At 46.1% G+C, this 15,775-nt stretch overlaps 1 protein-coding gene across 1 annotated transcript in view; it reads right to left on the bottom strand.

Moving 5' to 3' along the window:
- ak5 (adenylate kinase 5) overlaps window positions 1-15,775 on the bottom strand; it is a 157,333-nt gene that overhangs the window by 18,536 nt on the left and 123,022 nt on the right. The window contains exon 11 of the mRNA XM_072440655.1: window positions 1,919-2,082. Within this exon, the coding sequence (XP_072296756.1) occupies window positions 1,919-2,082 (164 nt within the window). The remainder of the gene's footprint in view (window positions 1-1,918; window positions 2,083-15,775) is intronic.

Here is a 15,775-nt window from a genome sequence, read left to right as displayed (position 1 = left end):
AGTCGAGTCCAGTGTCGACATCACAAACTGAAAATGTCCCCAAACAAAATAAAAGAAAAGGCTAAAACAGCAGCTCTAACCAGGCCGTGCGCAGAAGGTGAACTGCAGCTGAACGTGTTATTGTCCTCACGGGGAAGTCGTCCTCTGCATTTGACCCATCAATGGGTCAAATGCCACAAAACAAGCAAAAAGACATCCAGACGTGTGGGACGATGAGAATCATGAGGAAAGCATGAAATCAGATTGTTTTGCTTGTTCTGGTTCAGACGCTGCTCAGGACGCTCCAAATGCTAAAGAACCTCATTAAATGCGTGAATTTAATTATTATTTTTGATAATCAAATTATTAGAAATCCCTCTCTTAAGACTAATGATGCAAACAGCGAGTCTCTAACTCTTCTGCAAACTTCACATGACGAAGTATTGAAAGGATTATGGATTTGTGGGTTATTTTTATAAAGCGCAATGTTCTTAAATGACCCGAACACGACGTGCTGCGAACACCAGCCTCTAATCTGCATCGTAGTCTGATTTCTCTGCAGGAGCGCTCTGCATCGTAGTCTGATTTCTCTGCAGGAGCGCTCTGCATCGTAGTCTGATTTCTCTGCAGGAGCGCTCTGCATCGTAGTCTGATTTCTCTGCAGGAGCGCTCCGCCTCGTAGTCTCATTTCTCTGCAGGAGCGCTCTGCCTCGTAGTCTCATTTCTCTGCAGGAGCGCTCTGCCTCGTAGTCTCATTTCTCTGCAGGAGCGCTCCGCCTCGTAGTCTCATTTCTCTGCAGGAGCGCTCTGCCTCGTAGTCTCATTTCTCTGCAGGAGCGCTCCGCCTCGTAGTCTCATTTCTCTGCAGGAGCCGGTGTCAGACACTTACATCAGAGTTTGGAGAAGACACGCAATGGAAGGAAATGTCCATGTGTTCCAGAGCACGTCACACATTCAGGAGAATTATATATATATATATATATATATATATATATATATATATATATATATATATATATATATATATAAATATATAGAAAGAAGAAATTACATTTATTTTCTTCAAACTACCTGATAAAATATCCTTCAGAATTTAATTCAGGGACTCTCATTTTATGCCAGAGGCTTTCAGCCTTTTGGTTTCCCTAGCAACAGGTCCAATCCAGGATAAAGCTTTAGTCCTGGCTTAGACCTAGACTAGTCCTAGTTTGGACCTAGTTTTGCCAGAGTTACATAAGTCCAGTTATGGTCCTTGTATAGACCTTGTTTGGCCAAACTTAAAGGTGGAATGGACGATTTTTTTCAGCAATTTTTTTATCATATTTCCTCGTGGCGTGAATAAATCATTTGTCCTGCCACGTATCAATCATAAAACGCACCTATCGCTCACCTGCAGCCGCGTCACGTTCGTCCCCACGTTTCCGCGTGCCTAAGCGCATGGATCTATCATAATATAGTTCCCTCAGTGTACGGGGCAAAATGAAGACGGAGAAAGACAGTTCGAGCTGACGCAGAAGTGGACAGAAATCTACGGGAGACGAGAGATGCGATGCGCTCTGTTGCGCTAATAAACAAACGCACGTGTGTGTTGTATCGGTCCGCATGGGGGAGTGGCATGTGCACTTCCGCCTGCGTTCTCAAATCGCCGAAAAATCGTCCATACCGCCTTTAAGTCCAAGTCTTAGTTCTGGTTTTGAACTTGGTTTCTCCTGTACAACCCTGGTTTAGTCCTGATTTAGTCCTGGTTTAGTCCTGGTTTAGACCTGGTTTAGACCTGGTTTAGACCTGGTTTAGTCTTAGTTTATCCTCATACTCATCTGATCGATTACCACAGTGACTTCTTCATGCGTCCTGCTGCTGAAGGCGCTCACCTGTGGCAGCGGCTCACCTGTGGCAGCGGCTCACCCGTGGCAGCGGCTCACCCGTGGCAGCGGCTCACCTGTGGCAGCGGCTCTCCTCGCTCCAGCACGTCCCGGAGGTGGCGCCCCCTGCTGCTGTGGCTCTGCAGCTCGTTGCACAGCAGGTCTCCCACATTCAGGCGTCGCACCCCAAACCTCTCCTCCAGCCGGTCGCTCTGCAGAGACTTCCCCGAGCCCGGACCCCCTGAAAGACCAGAGCCGGATGTCAGAGCCACATCGAGACCCCGAGAATGGAAAAAGACCAGTCTATAGGATACACGCAGTGAAAGAGCAACTCTCTTGGCTTTGGCTGGAGGAGCGATCGTTGTGAGTACAAATACATTTACTACTTAGAGTACATCGTTATAAACAAATGTATTGAAAGTGAAAGTACTGCGTTATTGTTGTTTTACTGCATTTCTTGAAACTGTATTTAACCAGGAAGCAGGTGAAAATGTCGGTGTATTTGTGACTGATCCCGCGGCCGATGCTAATGAGGAGCTAATAAACAACACCCAGCTCTTTGCTTTGTCCAAACGTCAATATTTCCGACACGTATATTAAAATAATATACAAAGTGTTGGCCCTGCGACAAGTTGGCCACTGTCCAGGGTGTACCCCGCCTAAGGCCCGAAGTCACTGGGATAGGCTCCAGTCACCCGCGACCCCGAAAGGGAACAAGCGGTAGAAAATGGATGGATGGATATTAAAATAAAGTTGGCGTGAAGCTGTATTTAAATAAGAACAGGTGGTGCACTTTGATCGCCCTGAAACACGGTGCGTTCTTTTAACAAAACTGTTCAAATAAAGTCCGTTTTAACTTCTTTTTTTACATCTTGAACAGACTAAAATCTCTATTCTCAAACGCACATTTTCCTTTAAGTTCAAAGACAGCGGTTTGGGTGGTGGAGGTGGGTGTAGCGGGTGTCGACGGTTCAATCCCAGTCCTGACCGTTGAATACCGCCATCGTCGCCGTATCCCTGGGCGACACGCTTCCTGTGCGAGCGCGGTGCGACGATCAAGCGCTAAACGGCCTTCTTTTTTAAACATTCGCAGCTAAATAAACGCACTAAACACTGTGATTTAAACTCATTTGTTCCATTTCCAGACGTCCCGCGGTCTCCTGCTGCACCTCCGACAGTAATAATAATAATAATAATAATAATAATAATAATAATAATAATTCCCTTTGTCGCTGTCTTTTCGCTGTATTCGTGGTGTAAGTTTAATATCCAGGCGGTTCGTTGCACATTCGCTCGGTTACAGCTGCGGGCGTGGCATAAGCAGCCTCCAGCCAAGAGAGAAAACCGCTCTGTCTCCTTTTGTTGTCCCCTCTGTGGCAATGCCCTGGGTCCCAATTTACCAACGACGACGACGACCCCATCAGCGGGACGAGGGGGAGGCGGCGGGGGAGAGGGAGGTTAAACAATCAGGGAAAGGTGAGTTCAGGTAAAAGGCGGCGTGTCCTCTGTAAATTGCGGAGCAGTAAAATCGTTTGGTCAATTAAAAACGTCAAAATAAATAACTGTTGAAATGGAGCGTTTCAGAGCAGAAAAGGAGAAAATGAAAAGAAGTTGAATAAGAAATGTTCTTTGTAGAAACTTTTACCCCCGAAAGAAAGAGAAGGATTTATAACGTCATTCGAACAAGAAAATATAATGTAAAAATAACTGACAATCTACAAATCTCCAAAGCCTCAATCAGTGCTCCTCTCGACTCCTTCTGCTCTTCTCGGTTCCTTCTGCTCCTCTCGACTCCTTCTGCTCCTCTCAGTTCCTTCTGCTCCTCTCGACTCCTTCTGCTCTTCTCGGCTCCTTCTGCTCCTCTCGACTCCTTCTGCTCCTCTCGACTCCTTCTGCTCTTCTCGGTTCCTTCTGCTCCTCTCGACTCCTTCTGCTCTTCTCGGTTCCTTCTGCTCCTCTCGACTCCTTCTGCTCCTCTCGACTCCTTCTGCTCCTCTCGACTCCTTCTGCTCCTCTCGGCTCCTTCTGCTCCTCTCGACTCCTTTTGCTCCTCTCGACTCCTTCTGCTCCTCTCAACTCCTTCTGCTCCTTCAGCTCCTTCTGCTCCTCTCAGCTCCTTCTGCTCCTCCTGCTCCTTCTGCTCCTCTCGGCTCCTTCTGCTCTTCTCAGTTCCTTCTGCTCCTCTCAGCTCCTTCTGCTCCTCCTGCTCCTTCTGCTCCTCTCGGCTCCTTCTGCTCCTCTCGGCTCCTCTCAGCTCCTTCTGCTCCTCTCAGCTCCTTCTGCTCCTCTCGACTCCTTCTGCTCCTCTCGGCTCCTTCTGCTCCTCTCGACTCCTTCTGCTCCTCTCAGTTCCTTCTGCTCCTCTCGGTTCCTTCTGCTCCTCTCGACTCCTTCTGCTCCTCTCGACTCCTTCTGCTCCTCTCAGTTCCTTCTGCTCCTCTCAGTTCCTTCTGCTCCTCTCGACTCCTTCTGCTCCTCTCAGTTCCTTCTGCTCCTCTCGACTCCTTCTGCTCCTCTCGACTCCTTCTGCTCCTCTCAGTTCCTTCTGCTCCTCTTGGCTCCTTCTGCTCCTCTCGACTCCTTCTGCTCCTCTCGGCTCCTTTTGCTCCTCCTGCTCCTTCTGCTCCTCTCGGCTCCTTCTGCTCCTCTCAGCTCCCTCTGCTCCTCACACAGAATATTTCACATTTACCGCAGACGTTGTACATTATCCTCGTGTATACAGTACTCGACCTGGACGGTGTAAATAACTCTCAAATAAACCAGAATGAGATAAAAGGCTATTTGTCCTCCGTCTGCTCAGGCTTGAAGAGACTCACTTGCAGTAACCACGACGACACAAGAGGACGTTATTTCATCTGTGAATCCTCTTTGTATCGTCACTGTGTTTCCTCTGATGTCTGCGAGATGAGCTTTCACGGGAGACGTACATCAGACTAAAGTGAAAGATGTGTCTGAAAGCTTGTCACCGCCGCGAGGAGAACAAAGAGAGGAGGAAGGAGGAGAATAAATGCACTTTAAGATAAGGGAATGTCTTCAGTAAAATGCACAATGTTCTAGCAGGAAATAAGAACTTCATTATTCAGTTCATCTGGAAGTCAGAGATTTCATCCAAGAAAACTTTTACTTTTGGCATTTTCCAGTTTCCTCTTCTCCATCTGACCCTCTCCTTCTCTTCCTCCTCCTCCTCCTCCTCCTCCTCCTCCTCCTCCTCCTCCTCCTCCTCCTCCTCCTCCTCCTTCTCTTCCTCCTCCTCCTCCTCCTTCTCTTCCTCCTCCTCCTCCTCCTCCTCCTTCTCTTCCTCCTCCTCCTCCTCCTCCTCCTCCTCCTCCTTCTCTTCCTCCTCCTCCTCCTCCTCCTCCTTCTCTTCCTCCTCCTCCTCCTCCTCCTCCTCCTCCTCTTCATCCTCCTCCTCCTCCTCTCTCACAAACTAACTTCACATCCTCTTTCACACATTTTTCATCATCCTTTCCCTTTAGGCTTTCCAGCAGCTCCAAAACTTTTTCTACAAAACATGAGCTCAGAGGATGGAGCTGCCCAGAGGATGGAGCTGCTCAGAGGATGGAGCTGCTCAGAGGAGGGAGCTGCCCAGAGGATGGAGCTGCTCAGAGGAGGGAGCTGCCCAGAGGATGGAGCTGCTCAGAGGATGGAGCTGCTCAGAGGATGGAGCTGCTCAGAGGAAGGAGCTGCTCAGAGGATGGAGCTGCTCAGAGGAGGGAGCTGCCCAGAGGATGGAGCTGCTCAGCGGATGGAGCTGCTCAGAGGATGGAGCTGCTCAGAGGAAGGAGCTGCTCAGAGGATGGAGCTGCTCAGAGGAGGGAGCTGCCCAGAGGATGGAGCTGCTCAGAGGATGTAGCTGCTCAGAGGATGGAGCTGCCCAGAGGATGGAGCAGTCCAGAGGATGGAGCTGCTCAGAGGATGGAGCTGCTCAGAGGATGGAGCTGCTCAGAGGATGGAGCTGCTCAGAGGATGGAGCTGCTCAGAGGATGGAGCTGCCCAGAGGATGGAGCAGTCCAGAGGATGGAGCTGCCCAGAGGATGGAGCAGTCCAGAGGATGGAGCTGCTCAGAGGATGGAGCTGCCCAGAGGATGGAGCTGCCCAGAGGATGGAGCTGCTCAGAGGATGGAGCAGTCCAGAGGATGGAGCAGTCCAGAGGATGGAGCTGCCAGAGGATGGAGCTGCCCAGAGGATGGAGCTGCTCAGAGGATGGAGCTGCTCAGAGGATGGAGCAGTCCAGAGGATGGAGCTGCTCAGAGGATGGAGCTGCTCAGAGGATGGAGCTGCTCAGAGGATGGAGCAGTCCAGAGGATGGAGCTGCCCAGAGGATGGAGCTGCTCAGAGGATGGAGCAGTCCAGAGGATGGAGCAGTCCAGAGGATGGAGCTGCCCAGAGGATGGAGCAGTCCAGAGGATGGAGCTGCTCAGAGGATGGAGCTGCTCAGAGGATGGAGCTGTCCAGAGGATGGAGCAGTCCAGAGGATGGAGCTGCTCAGAGGATGGAGCTGCTCAGAGGATGGAGCTGCTCAGAGGATGGAGCTGTCCAGAGGATGGAGCTGCCAGAGGATGGAGCTGCCCAGAGGATGGAGCTGCTCAGAGGATGGAGCTGCTCAGAGGATGGAGCAGTCCAGAGGATGGAGCTGCCCAGAGGATGGAGCTGCTCAGAGGATGGAGCAGTCCAGAGGATGGAGCAGTCCAGAGGATGGAGCTGCCCAGAGGATGGAGCTGCCCAGAGGATGGAGCTGCTCAGAGGATGGAGCTGCTCAGAGGATGGAGCAGTCCAGAGGATGGAGCTGCTCAGAGGATGGAGCTGCTCAGAGGATGGAGCTGCTCAGAGGATGGAGCTGCTCAGAGGATGGAGCTGCTCAGAGGATGGAGCTGCTCAGAGGATGGAGCAGTCCAGAGGATGGAGCAGTCCAGAGGATGGAGCTGCTCAGAGGATGGAGCAGTCCAGAGGATGGAGCTGCTCAGAGGATGGAGCAGTCCAGAGGATGGAGCAGTCCAGAGGATGGAGCTGCTCAGAGGATGGAGCAGTCCAGAGGATGGAGCTGCTCAGAGGATGGAGCAGTCCAGAGGATGGAGCAGTCCAGAGGATGGAGCTGCCCAGAGGATGGAGCAGTCCAGAGGATGGAGCTGCTCAGAGGATGGAGCAGTCCAGAGGATGGAGCTGCTCAGAGGATGGAGCAGTCCAGAGGATGGAGCAGTCCAGAGGATGGAGCTGCCCAGAGGATGGAGCAGTCCAGAGGATGGAGCTGCTCAGAGGATGGAGCAGTCCAGAGGATGGAGCAGTCCAGAGGATGGAGCTGCCCAGAGGATGGAGCAGTCCAGAGGAGGGAGCCTTTTTTGGTCTCAATTTGCTACAAATTTGATTCACAGGGAAAATCTAGAAAACTGTCAGGATTTGAAAGTATATTTAGTATTTTTTAATATTTTTAGTTTTTTTCTCTAGTATTTTTTAGTATTTTTAAACAAGTTTTTTTTTTAAAGTTTTTGTTTAAGAGGTATTTCTATTTTTGGAATTTTTAGTATTTATTTATTTATTTTTAGCATTTTTTGAGCATTTATATTATTTTTAGTATTATTTTTAAATATTTAATTTGTTTCCCTTTTTTGTATATACAAATATACAGAGCACAAAACAGAACAACCAGAGAATAAATAAAATAAATAAAATAAATAAAATAAATAAAATAAATAAAATAAATAAAATAAATAAAATAAATAAAATAAATACAATAAATACAATAAATACAATAAATACAATAAATACAATAAATAAAATAAATAAAAAACACAAGGTCTTTATGTTCAAACGTGGCCTCTAAATATCCGAGTGGAACAGCAGCAGTACAAGTTCAAGTACAAGTACGAGCCAGTGAATATAACGCGGGGGGCACGTCCTCCTGTCGCACGTCTGTTACTGTCACTGTTACGGCCACATTTATATACACGCCTGTTTTCATACATACATGTTTTTTAAATGAGTGAAAAGACCCACAAAAGTGCAGCAATATCAATTTATACTCTTCAAAACATCATTGAGGATATTATAATGTTTAATAAATGACCTCTACGCTGCCTCAAAGTCTGAATTCTGCTCTTGATTAAAACGCTCCGAGCTCATCATCAGTTTGAAATGATTGGATCTGGATTGAATCAAAGTTTGATTCATTCACAACAAAAAGACAAATGGATCAACTCCATCAGCTCCATAAAAACATTCACACATTCGCAATAGAAAACAACTTGTTCACAGGATTCTCACTCGTGCTTTAAAATAAATAAGTACAAATGAACTAAATGGGCACAAGTCCTTAGAATATTACTTACAAACATGAAGCTCATAAATACCACACGTTAAGGTGCTATATCCAGCTGTTTTAGGTTTTTATCCACATTATAATGTTGTATCCTCATCAAACACAAACAAACATAAGCATATTTTGGACAATCTTCCTCTTTTAAGCCCAAAATACATGTCATCATCTCGTTTTCCACAGACTGATCATTTCACTGCTCAAAACTAACACATGAACCAGCTTTAATGCTAATGCTAATGCTAATGCTAGGACACAAACGAACGCTGCTTCAACCCGTTTCCAGTGGCTTCACTCCTCAGTGCAACAGCAGGTGGAGCCATTGCATCATCGTACATGTTTTCTAGATCAGTGTGTACTGTAGATCGTTGTGTATTGCAGATCGTTGTGTACTGTAGATCGGTATGTACTGTAGATCGGTATGTACTGTAGATCGGTGTGTACTGTAGATCGTTGTGTACTGCAGATCGTTGTGCACTGTAGATCGTTGTGTACTGTAGATCGGTGTGTACTGTAGATCGGTGTGTACTGTAGACCGTTGTGTACTGTAGATCGTTGTGTACTGTAGATCGATGTGTACTGTAGATCGGTGTGTACTGTAGATCGTTGTGTACTGTAGATCGTTGTGTACTGTAGATCGGTGTGTACTGTAGATCGTTGTGTACTGTAGATCGTTGTGTACTGTAGATCGGTGTGTACTGTAGATCGTTGTGTATTGCAGATCGTTGTGTACTGTAGATCGGTATGTACTGTAGATCGGTATGTACTGTAGATCGGTGTGTACTGCAGATCGTTGTGTATTGCAGATCGTTGTGTACTGTAGATCGGTATGTACTGTAGATCGGTATGTACTGTAGATCGGTGTGTACTGTAGATCGGTATGTACTGTAGATCGGTGTGTACTGTAGATCGGTGTGTACTGTAGACCGGTGTGTACTGTAGATCGGTGTGTACTGTATCGTTGTGTATTGCAGATCGTTGTGTACTGTAGATCGGTATGTACTGTAGATCGGTGTGTACTGTAGATTGGTGTGTACTGTAGATCGGTGTGTACTGTAGATTGGTGTGTACTGTAGATCGGTGTGTACTGTAGATCGTTGTGTACTGTAGATCGTTGTGTACTGTAGACCGGTGTGTACTGTAGATCGTTGTGTACTGTAGATCATTGTGTACTGCAGATCGTTGTGTACTGTAGATCGTTGTGTACTGTAGATCGATGTGTACTGTAGATCGGTGTGTACTGTAGATCGTTGTGTACTGTAGATCGTTGTGTACTGTAGATCATTGTGTACTGTAGATTGGTGTGTACTGTGGATCGGTGTGTACTGTAGATCGTTGTGTACTGTAGATCGATGTGTACTGTAGATCATTGTGTACTGTAGATCGGTGTGTACTGTAGATCGTTGTGTACTGTAGATCGGTGTGTACTGTAGATCGTTGTGTACTGTAGATCATTGTGTACTGTAGATTGGTGTGTACTGTAGATTGGTGTGTACTGTGGATCGTTGTGTACTGTAGATCGGTGTGTACTGTAGATCGGTGTGTACTGTAGATTGGTGTGTACTGCAGATCGTTGTGTACTGCAGATCGTTGTGTACTGTAGATCGGTGTGTACTGTAGATCGGTGTGTACTGTAGATCGGTGTGTACTGTAGATCGTTGTGTACTGTAGATCGTTGTGTACTGTAGACCGGTGTGTACTGTAGATCGGTATGTACTGTAGATTGGTGTGTACTGTAGATCGGTGTGTACTGTAGACTGGTGTGTACTGTAGACCGGTGTGTACTGTAGATCGGTATGTACTGTAGATTGGTGTGTACTGTAGATCGGTGTGTACTGTAGACTGGTGTGTACTGTAGACCGGTGTGTACTGTAGATCGGTATGTACTGTAGATTGGTGTGTACTGCAGATCGTTGTGTACTGTAGATTGGTGTGTACTGTAGATCGGTGTGTACTGTAGATTGGTGTGTACTGTAGATCGGTGTGTACTGTATCGTTGTGTACTGTAGATCGGTGTGTACTGTAGACCGGTGTGTACTGTAGATCGATGTGTACTGTAGATCGGTGTGTACTGTAGATCGTTGTGTACTGTAGATTGGTGTGTACTGCAGATCGTTGTGTACTGTAGATCGGTGTGTACTGTAGATCGGTGTGTACTGTAGATCGGTGTGTACTGTAGATCGTTGTGTACTGTAGATCGTTGTGTACTGTAGATCGATGTGTACTGTAGATCGGTGTGTACTGTAGATCGTTGTGTACTGTAGATCGGTGTGTACTGTAGATCGGTGTGTACTGTAGATTGGTGTGTACTGTAGATCGTTGTGTACTATAGATCGATGTGTACTGTAGATCGTTGTGTACTATAGATCGGTGTGTACTGTATCGTTGTGTACTGTAGATCGTTGTGTACTGTAGATCGATGTGTACTGTAGATCGGTGTGTACTGTAGATCGTTGTGTACTGTAGATCGATGTGTACTGTATCGTTGTGTACTGTAGATCATTGTGTACTGTAGATCGGTGTGTACTGTAGATCGGTGTGTACTGTAGATCGTTGTGTACTGTAGATTGGTGTGCACTGTAGATTGGTGTGTACTGTGGATCGGTGTGTACTGTAGATCGTTGTGTACTGTAGATCGATGTGTACTGTAGATCATTGTGTACTGTAGATTGGTGTGTACTGTAGATTGGTGTGTACTGTGGATCGGTGTGTACTGTAGATCATTGTGTACTGTAGATTGGTGTGTACTGTGGATCGGTGTGTACTGTAGATCGTTGTGTACTGTAGATCGATGTGTACTGTAGATCATTGTGTACTGTAGATCGGTGTGTACTGTAGATCGTTGTGTACTGTAGATCGGTGTGTACTGTAGATCGTTGTGTACTGTAGATCATTGTGTACTGTAGATTGGTGTGTACTGTAGATTGGTGTGTACTGTGGATCGTTGTGTACTGTAGATCGGTGTGTACTGTAGATCGGTGTGTACTGTAGATTGGTGTGTACTGCAGATCGTTGTGTACTGTAGATCGGTGTGTACTGTAGATCGGTGTGTACTGTAGATCGGTGTGTACTGTAGATCGTTGTGTACTGTAGATCGTTGTGTACTGTAGACCGGTGTGTACTGTAGATCGGTATGTACTGTAGATTGGTGTGTACTGTAGATCGGTGTGTACTGTAGACTGGTGTGTACTGTAGACCGGTGTGTACTGTAGATCGGTATGTACTGTAGATTGGTGTGTACTGTAGATCGGTGTGTACTGTAGACTGGTGTGTACTGTAGACCGGTGTGTACTGTAGATCGGTATGTACTGTAGATTGGTGTGTACTGCAGATCGTTGTGTACTGTAGATTGGTGTGTACTGTAGATCGGTGTGTACTGTAGATTGGTGTGTACTGTAGATCGGTGTGTACTGTATCGTTGTGTACTGTAGATCGGTGTGTACTGTAGACCGGTGTGTACTGTAGATCGATGTGTACTGTAGATCGGTGTGTACTGTAGATCGTTGTGTACTGTAGATCGATGTGTACTGTATCGTTGTGTACTGTAGATCATTGTGTACTGTAGATCGGTGTGTACTGTAGATCGGTGTGTACTGTAGATCGTTGTGTACTGTAGATCGGTGTGTACTGTAGATCGTTGTGTACTGTAGATCGATGTGTACTGTAGATCATTGTGTACTGTAGATTGGTGTGTACTGTAGATTGGTGTGTACTGTGGATCGGTGTGTACTGTAGATCATTGTGTACTGTAGATTGGTGTGTACTGTGGATCGGTGTGTACTGTAGATCGTTGTGTACTGTAGATCGATGTGTACTGTAGATCATTGTGTACTGTAGATCGGTGTGTACTGTAGATCGTTGTGTACTGTAGATCGGTGTGTACTGTAGATCGTTGTGTACTGTAGATCATTGTGTACTGTAGATTGGTGTGTACTGTAGATTGGTGTGTACTGTGGATCGTTGTGTACTGTAGATCGGTGTGTACTGTAGATCGGTGTGTACTGTAGATTGGTGTGTACTGCAGATCGTTGTGTACTGTAGATCGGTGTGTACTGTAGATCGGTGTGTACTGTAGATCGGTGTGTACTGTAGATCGTTGTGTACTGTAGATCGTTGTGTACTGTAGACCGGTGTGTACTGTAGATCGGTATGTACTGTAGATTGGTGTGTACTGTAGATCGGTGTGTACTGTAGACTGGTGTGTACTGTAGACCGGTGTGTACTGTAGATCGGTATGTACTGTAGATTGGTGTGTACTGTAGATCGGTGTGTACTGTAGACTGGTGTGTACTGTAGACCGGTGTGTACTGTAGATCGGTATGTACTGTAGATTGGTGTGTACTGCAGATCGTTGTGTACTGTAGATTGGTGTGTACTGTAGATCGGTGTGTACTGTAGATTGGTGTGTACTGTAGATCGGTGTGTACTGTATCGTTGTGTACTGTAGATCGGTGTGTACTGTAGACCGGTGTGTACTGTAGATCGATGTGTACTGTAGATCGGTGTGTACTGTAGATCGTTGTGTACTGTAGATCGATGTGTACTGTATCGTTGTGTACTGTAGATCATTGTGTACTGTAGATCGGTGTGTACTGTAGATCGGTGTGTACTGTAGATCGTTGTGTACTGTAGATCGGTGTGTACTGTAGATCGTTGTGTACTGTAGATCATTGTGTACTGTAGATTGGTGTGTACTGTAGATTGGTGTGTACTGTGGATCGTTGTGTACTGTAGATCGGTGTGTACTGTAGATCGGTGTGTACTGTAGATTGGTGTGTACTGCAGATCGTTGTGTACTGCAGATCGTTGTGTACTGTAGATCGGTGTGTACTGTAGATCGGTGTGTACTGTAGATCGGTGTGTACTGTAGATCGTTGTGTACTGTAGACCGGTGTGTACTGTAGATCGGTATGTACTGTAGATTGGTGTGTACTGTAGATCGGTGTGTACTGTAGACTGGTGTGTACTGTAGACCGGTGTGTACTGTAGATCGGTATGTACTGTAGATTGGTGTGTACTGTAGATCGGTGTGTACTGTAGATCGGTGTGTACTGTAGATCGTTGTGTACTGTAGATCGGTGTGTACTGTAGATCGTTGTGTACTGTAGATCATTGTGTACTGTAGATTGGTGTGTACTGTAGATTAGTGTGTACTGTGGATCGGTGTGTACTGTAGACTGGTGTGTACTGTAGACCGGTGTGTACTGTAGATCGGTATGTACTGTAGATTGGTGTGTACTGCAGATCGTTGTGTACTGTAGATTGGTGTGTACTGTAGATCGGTGTGTACTGTAGATTGGTGTGTACTGTAGATCGGTGTGTACTGTATCGTTGTGTACTGTAGATCGGTGTGTACTGTAGACCGGTGTGTACTGTAGACCGGTGTGTACTGTAGATCGGTATGTACTGTAGATTGGTGTGTACTGTAGATCGGTGTGTACTGTAGACTGGTGTGTACTGTAGACCGGTGTGTACTGTAGATCGGTGTGTACTGTAGACCGGTGTGTACTGTAGATCGTTGTGTACTATAGATCGGTGTGTACTGTATCGTTGTGTACTGTAGATTGGTGTGTACAGTAGATCGGTGTGTACTGTAGATCGGTGTGTACTGTAGACCGGTGTGTACTGTAGATCGATGTGTACTGTAGATCGGTGTGTACTGTAGACCGGTGTGTACTGTAGATCGGTGTGTACTGTAGACCGGTGTGTACTGTAGATCGGTGTGTACTGTATCGTTGTGTATTGCAGATCGTTGTGTACTGTAGATCGGTATGTACTGTAGATCGGTGTGTACTGTATTGTTGTGTACTGTAGATCGGTGTGTACTGTAGATCGTTGTGTACTGCAGATCGTTGTGCACTGTAGATCGTTGTGTACTGTAGATCGTTGTGTACTGTATCGTTGTGTACTGCAGATCGTTGTGTACTGCAGATCGTTGTGCACTGTAGATCGTTGTGTACTGTAGATCGTTGTGTACTGTAGACCGGTGTGTACTGTAGATCGTTGTGTACTGTAGATCGTTGTGTACTGTAGACCGGTGTGTACTGCAGATCGGTGTGTACTGTAGATCGGTGTGTACTGTAGATCGGTGTGTACTGTAGATCGGTGTGTACTGTATCGTTGTGTATTGCAGATCGTTGTGTACTGTAGATCGGTATGTACTGTAGATCGGTGTGTACTGTATTGTTGTGTACTGTAGATCGGTGTGTACTGTAGATCGTTGTGTACTGTAGATCGATGTGTACTGTAGATCGGTGTGTACTGTAGATCGTTGTGTACTGTAGATCGTTGTGTACTGTAGATCATTGTGTACTGTAGATTGGTGTGTACTGTGGATCGGTGTGTACTGTAGATCGTTGTGTACTGTAGATCGGTGTGTACTGTAGATCGGTGTGTACTGTAGATCGTTGTGTACTGTAGATCGGTGTGTACTGTAGATCGGTGTGTACTGTAGATCGTTGTGTACTGTAGATCGGTGTGTACTGTAGATCGTTGTGTACTGTAGATCATTGTGTACTGTAGATTGGTGTGTACTGTAGATTGGTGTGTACTGTGGATCGGTGTGTACTGTAGATCGTTGTGTACTGTAGATCGATGTGTACTGTAGATCATTGTGTACTGTAGATTGGTGTGTACTGTAGATTGGTGTGTACTGTGGATCGGTGTGTACTGTAGATCGTTGTGTACTGTAGATCGATGTGTACTGTAGATCGGTGTGTACTGTAGACCGGTGTGTACTGTAGATCGGTGTGTACTGTATCGTTGTGTATTGCAGATCGTTGTGTACTGTAGATCGGTATGTACTGTAGATCGGTGTGTACTGTATTGTTGTGTACTGTAGATCGGTGTGTACTGTAGATCGTTGTGTACTGCAGATCGTTGTGCACTGTAGATCGTTGTGTACTGTAGATCGTTGTGTACTGTATCGTTGTGTACTGCAGATCGTTGTGTACTGCAGATCGTTGTGCACTGTAGTATCGTTGTGTACTGTAGATCGATGTGTACTGTAGATCATTGTGTACTGTAGATTGGTGTGTACTGTAGATTGGTGTGTACTGTGGATCGGTGTGTACTGTAGATCGTTGTGTACTGTAGATCGATGTGTACTGTAGATCGGTGTGTACTGTAGACCGGTGTGTACTGTAGATCGGTGTGTACTGTATCGTTGTGTATTGCAGATCGTTGTGTACTGTAGATCGGTATGTACTGTAGATCGGTGTGTACTGTATTGTTGTGTACTGTAGATCGGTGTGTACTGTAGATCGTTGTGTACTGCAGATCGTTGTGCACTGTAGATCGTTGTGTACTGTAGATCGTTGTGTACTGTATCGTTGTGTACTGCAGATCGTTGTGTACTGCAGATCGTTGTGCACTGTAGTATCGTTGTGTACTGTAGATCGTTGTGTACTGTAGACCGGTGTGTACTGCAGATCGGTGTGTACTGTAGATCGGTGTGTACTGTAGATTGGTGTGTACTGTAGATCGGTGTGTACTGTATCGTTGTGTACTGTAGATCATTGTGTACTGTAGATTGGTGTGTACTGTAGATTGGTGTGTACTGTGGATCGTTGTGTACTGTAGATTGGTGTGTACTGTAGATCGGTGTGTACTGTAGATTGGTGTG

This window comes from Eucyclogobius newberryi, unplaced genomic scaffold (assembly GCF_026437365.1).
Source record: "Eucyclogobius newberryi isolate DKJ021-1_F unplaced genomic scaffold, fEucNew1.0.hap1 SCAF_12, whole genome shotgun sequence".
In the NCBI taxonomy this organism is placed as follows: domain Eukaryota; kingdom Metazoa; phylum Chordata; class Actinopteri; order Gobiiformes; family Gobiidae; genus Eucyclogobius; species Eucyclogobius newberryi.
The sequence above is the reverse complement of the archived record's forward strand: the minus strand, read 5'-3'. Positions and strand labels throughout refer to the sequence as shown.